This window comes from Eurytemora carolleeae, unplaced genomic scaffold (assembly GCF_000591075.1).
Source record: "Eurytemora carolleeae unplaced genomic scaffold, Eaff_2.0 scaffold1080, whole genome shotgun sequence".
Classification (NCBI taxonomy): Eukaryota; Metazoa; Arthropoda; class Copepoda; order Calanoida; family Temoridae; genus Eurytemora; species Eurytemora carolleeae.
The window spans coordinates 1-6,251 of NW_019397152.1; the positions used below are offsets into that span (position 1 = coordinate 1).

Below are 6,251 nucleotides of genomic sequence, written 5' to 3' on the forward strand. Positions count from 1 at the left end.
GATTGTTTCCCCCCTATGATTGTTCCCTTATGTTGAGATTAGGGAGCGGGATACATGTTTCTAGTCCTTTTTAAGGCCAGCTCTTCAAAGAAAATTAACCTTTAGCTAAAAACTATTATAAAATTGATTCACTATCTCCAGTTTTTTTAAAAACAACCAGCCATTTGACTGCTTCAATCCTAACCTAGATGCATAAAAAACTGTTGTTTGCAGAACTTGATCACATTTATGGAATTTGAAAAAGTAAAGAAGTTTGGGCGTTCTTTAAGTTATCAAGAAAAACCAATGGGGGGCCAGAAAACAGCCCCCCCCCCCACATTGTGACATGTCAAGATCGTATCTTTGAATGAAATTCCCGAGTTTCCTTTTTGAATTATTTACATTTATGTAAATTTAAATGCAAGACTTAGAAAAAACTAATCAAAGGAAATGATATTTTGAATATGAAAATTTGGATAATTATTTTAAAACAACTTAATTTTTTAAAATCTCAATCTTACAAAAAAATTTGTGTAGCTAAGAGGCCTGTTAAAAAGGGGTCAAATGCCTCTTCTACTTCCGGCAACCTTGGAAATACTAGATCCTCAACATTACCAAAGTAGGTTACTTTTAGCTTAAATTTTACAATCTAGTAAAGGGAAAACATTTTATTGCAAGCATAGTTTAATCAAAATAGCAGGGTAATGTTACATTGTCTATACGCAACATCCCCTACTGAACTTCTGACATAACTTTCCGACCTACTTCAATATCGTACCTTCGCCAGCTGTTTATTTTTGTATTACTTAAGGGTTAAGTTAGGTTTAAACATTTTCTGAGCCAAGTGCTGCGGCTAGGACAGGCTAGGGGGCCGAGCGCCACTGCAAGGACAGGCTAGGGGGCCATATAGCAGCTGTAAAACCACGCGTGCTTGTAGGTCGGATGTGTAATATAGCTGATTTGGCGTAGGTCAGAAGTGGAGTAAAGCGGATTTGCGTAGGTCGAAAAATACACCATCAAATCACAGATAGGACACTATAGATGTCGTCTTTTCAATATTTCGATGAAACTCGTACACAGGGTACAAGTTTCATCAAAATCTTGAAAAGACGACATCTAGTGTCCTATCTGTTATTTAATTAACCTAAGATAGCTGTTTTTAATTTTAAAGATAAGATTTTTCCGTTTTTTTCCTACAGCTCTTGTTGAAAGAAGGGGTTCATGAAAATGAGACACTTGTAATAAATAGTATAGGATTTCCATCGATGATAAAGGAAGGAAATGGCATTAAAGAAAATGTTGTCAGAAAATTGGCCACACTTAAATAACCTAATTTTTAATGAAGAAAAACTAAAAATGTGCAAATTTCCTTTGACTGGTTGTTTGCAAAAAATTTGCAATTTATTTTCGCAAAACTTGTGCAATTTGTTTCCTTATGTCAAAGGCTTTCCAAAAAGCTAAATCTTATCAAAATCTGACAAGTGGAAGTAGGTCAAAACAAAGATTTAGTTTGTTACAGGAAAAAGCAGTCATTCAGGCAGTTTGCCTGAGGACTCAGGCAGTTAGTATTAAAGCCCGGTTTTAAGCCTAAATGGAGGGCTTTGGGTATGTAGGAAAAGTCAGAACATTTCAACAGCCTCAGACCAATACTTTTTGAGTTATGTAAAAAAAACTACAGGGGGGGTCAAATTGGCCCCCCCCCCAGCAGGAATAGGGTTAAGCATGATTGTAGCATGTCTAATTCACAACAGTTCCCTTTTAACATTAGTTTAATGAGAATTGTATGAGATCCCTGTTTAATTCATCAAAAATTTGTTATTTTCAATTGTGATTTCTCTTCAAAAGTGTATCGCACATTCTGAGGGAAAACATTATTATAACTATCTTTGTCTAATCAAGATTGAATGAGATCATTATTCTTCTTACTGTAAACTAATGTTTTTTTTACTAAAAAAACGATTTATTGTATGATCAATTAGTGAGAAAATGAACAAAATAGATGGAAAATTAACTTTGTTAGACGCATGATTTAACTGATATAATACCTGCTACCTTATTGTAGGTTTGATTTAGAACCTTCTATATTTTTGCATAATTGTTTTAGAGTATGACCGTTTAAGAGCTGGTCCCATGATTGCTGGAGACAGTAGATTTCAATATGATGATCATTCTTCTCTTTCATCTAGATCCAGGTTACCATGGTTTACACATTTATATATTTTCTTCAAAATAATTTTTTTGAGTGTCAACACATTAAAGGGGGCCCATTTGCTCAGTTCCAATCCCTCAATTGAAAATAAATTTTTTTAAGTGGCAACTTTATAGCTTAGCTAAACCATGCAAGGTTTCTCATTAATTGTTATTTTAACAAAAATTCAAACAATGTTAAAATGTTTTAGATCCACCTGAATATAATGAATTTAATAAAGTTCGCTCAATTGTATTACAGCTGAATCACATACTCAAGACCTACCCAAACCTAATTTTAGCAATTTCTCAGGATTTCCAGAATACCCAGTTCAAGAATACCCAGTTCAGCTACTAGAAGTATGAGGTTAGTTTTATGCACACAATTCTAATACAAATCAGGATTGATAGTTTTTTCAAATGCAGAGGTAGATTCTTACCCACAAAGATATTATACTTCATGTCATTTTAACGCCTTCCGTACTCAACAAGAGGTATGAAAAAGGATTTCTTTACATTGATTTGAGAATTCTAGAAATATTTTCTTTTCTATAGCTTGCTTGGAACCGGAGATTTGACTGTTTGCCTTGCAAATGTTTGAGAAAAATAGGATTTCAATCAATTAATCAATATTGTTTGAGACGACACGTTTTCAGATTTTAAGTTATCAGATATAATTGGGGAGAATTACCTATGACCACTTAGCAGCACCCATCTTTGTCAGAACCGATGGGATAATAATTTTAACTTAAAATTTGTGGAGCCTGGTGTGAGGCATCATGGATCGAGAAGTAAATAGAACTTAAAATTTCTATATAATCGTCTCTGAAGTCTCTTCCTTTGTGAGTAACCCTGTTCCAAGGAGAAGAGTCTAAAATATGATAATTTTATTTTATAAATGAAACCCAGAAATATCAAATAATTCTAATTGAAAAAGCTGAGATTTTTAACCTTTTATTGAGAAAATAAATTTAATATATAATTTTTTTTCAGGACCTTACGAAGGAGTCAATCATTCTCAGATCTGCAACATCCAAGCCTTCAATATTCACAGGTTTTAAAGGAACTTTTATTGTAACTTCAAATGAAATTTGTTTTATAGAGATTAACCTTGTATTTTGCAGAGAAAACATTGTTACCTTATTCATTCTAGCTTTTAAGGCAACTTATTTATTTGACAGTTTCTTAAAATTTAATTTCAGTCCTAGTTTTTAAACTTTTAATCTGTCTTTTAATATTTTTAGTTGTCTTCCATTTCTGAGTTTAACATTACTAATACAGCACCAAGGAAATCTAAGTAAGTTTATTTAACAATTCAGAAAAACTGTTTATAACAAAAAAAAACATTAAAATCAAATCAAACTAAAATTAACGTCGGATGATAAGTCTAAAATGAGCAAAAAGAATTTAAAACAAAAATCATTAAGATTGCCCTTAGCTTAATCTGATAATATGGGAGCACAAGTTTACAATTTTCTTAATAAAAGAAAATGTCTTTGAAAGTTAAATTAGCCTTTTACCAACAGTACAATTAAAACCTTTATCTGATTAATTATGAGAATGATATTGTTTTATCCGGCCCGAAAAGTGTTTAATTCTGACAGTTTCCTAAGTTGTTTCTAAAAAGCATGTCACTTACATAAACAATAAAATTACGTCTACTAACCATATTGAAAACTTCTTCCAAAACATTGAATATGTGTTTGTGTAGTAAGCCAGCTGTACCTCAAAGTGAGCCAACTCTATCACAGACCAGGAAATCTCTACGCCGAAGTCGGAGTGTTATCACTCACAGAAGTAGCCTTGTCAGGTTTAGCCGGTCAACAGGACCTGAACACAGGTGATCATCAAATTGCTTGGGATTTAGTTCCATGTGGATCCGCAACTTTTTTGCTTCGTCGATTTTGTCCTCAAAATTATTTTATTTTTAAGACTGACAATTTATAGATTGGACGTTTTTAATAGGCTTGACATTTCCATTTATTTGCAGATTGGATATTTATACAGATTGAACATATCCTAAATTGGACATTTTTATATTTTTTAAGACATAGTTAAAGTAGATGTGTTCTGTAAACTCGCTAGAACCAGTCTAATATTGTATATAAGGAAAGATTCGTAGTTTAGCACAGACTTATTACCTTAGTTGAAAGTTTGTTGCAGTTTTAGTAGCTTGTAGTCCTATCTTTTTATTTTTTTTCATGATTCAGCAGAAATACATGTGTAGTTAAACGAGGTTTTCTTTCAGAATTATGCCAATTGTTTGAGTTTTTTGTATGTTAACTGCCTGAATTCTGTAGGACTACTCCATAGAAATCGTACTTGGTTAGTCAGATAGATGTTTATGTCAAGCTAGCGTGATTGGGTGATCGTGAAACCCCTTTTTCCCTTTTATTCCCATTTTTAGCTTTACCTTTAGAGATTTTTAAACATTTTATTCAAACACAAAAATTGTGTGGCTTTAATGAAAATTAGATAGTTAAAACAAACATTTTGGTGTTTCAATGAAAATCTTGGGATCTCCAATGAAAATTTTGGGGTCTCCAATTAAAATCTTACGGTCTCCAATGAAAATCTTGAAGTCTCCAATGGAAATCTTGGGGTCTCCAATAAACATCTTGGAGTCTCCAATGAAAATCTTGGAGTCTCCAATAAAAATCTTGGAGTCTCCAATGAAAATCTTTGGTCTCTCTAAAGGGAATCTTGAGTTTCTCAAATGAAAATCTGGGAGATCTCCAATAAAAATTTTGGAGTCCTCCAATGACAATCTTGGGGGTCTCCAATATAAATCTTGGAGATATTTGATGAAAACCGGGGGTCTCCAATACATTTTATGGGAATCCAATGAAAAATAGCATCAAGCTTAAATTCTTGTAAATGCTTTTAAAGTTGGCCAATTGTAAATGTTAAAAAACTGACCTCTAAAACAATGCTCATCCATAGAAACCCAATTGTACCTGATTTATATTGACCTATGCGACTTACCCTCTGCTAAGCTAATTTAATTTCCAAATATTTACGATATTTTTATCTTTTGATGATTTCGGGTTAGACGAATTTTTTGGAAAAATCAGAAACGTTATTTATTTTGAGCTTTTGACATTCAACAAACGTTTTTAATCCCTACTGCAAAATGATATGTATTGTGATATAGTGTGATATTTTATTTACAACTTGTATGTATTTAGTATTGTATGTATTTAGTCTCCGACAAACCGATAGTGAACAAGCACAGAATTATTTATCCGACAACTTCGCCATCGGCACATAAGGTCAATAAAAATGTTTACTGAGGTACTCGAGAGAAATTTTTTAGAAATTATTTGAGATTTACATTTTTACAGTTAAATTGCTAAGAGCGTAAAATCAATTTTTAAAATACTCCTGGTGATAGCAACAGCAGGTTGTTGAACGGCAAACTGACGTGCAGGCATGCTGAGCCTCAACCTGATTGGCAGGTATGGAGGGTCACAACCTGATGGGCAGGTTTGCAGTGCCAAAACCTGCTAGACAGGTTTGCTGCGCCACAACCTGCTGGGCAGGTTGGCAGGGCAACAACCTGCTGGGCAGGTTTGCAAGGCAACAACCTACTGGGCAGGTTTGCAGGGAAACAACCTACTGGACAGGTTTGCAGGGCAACAACCTGCTGGGCAGGTTTGCAGGGCAACAAACTACTGGGCAGGTTTGCAGGGAAACAAACTCTTAACTTTCCCGTTTTATTGACATAAAAAGTTTATCGAAGATCAGAAGTATATAATCAACATTATAAATACTGCTTGATAAAAAAGGAAAACACTTCTCTGAGTTGAAACAACTCAGAATTCAGATGCACATTTTGAAAAGATAATTAAGATTTTGTCAAGAACTGGGTCAAATTCTGAAAAAAATGTAAGTTTAACATTCTTCTAATGAAGAGAGAGTGTGTTCTACCTCGTGTTAAGTGTTCTACCTCGTGTTCAGTGTTCTACTTCGTGTTCAATGTTCAGCGTTCTACCTCGTGTTCAATGTTCTACCTCGTGTTCAGTATTCTACCTTGTGTTCAGTGTTCTACCTTGTGTTCAGTGTTCTACGGGGTAATTGAAAAC

At 33.8% G+C, this 6,251-nt stretch overlaps 1 protein-coding gene across 2 annotated transcripts; it reads left to right on the plus strand.

Annotated features, from left to right (window-relative positions):
- Positions 1 to 521: 521 nt before the first annotated feature.
- LOC111712366 (uncharacterized) lies at positions 522 to 4,531 on the plus strand (the record flags this gene model as incomplete). Of its 2 annotated transcripts, XM_023486951.1 has the most annotated exon segments (7): positions 522 to 598; positions 2,084 to 2,171; positions 2,480 to 2,533; positions 3,160 to 3,220; positions 3,411 to 3,463; positions 3,878 to 4,006; positions 4,415 to 4,531. In XM_023486951.1, coding segments are annotated over 7 exon segments (459 nt in total). In that variant the 3' UTR covers positions 4,434 to 4,531.
- Between the last annotated feature and the right edge of the window lie 1,720 nt (positions 4,532 to 6,251).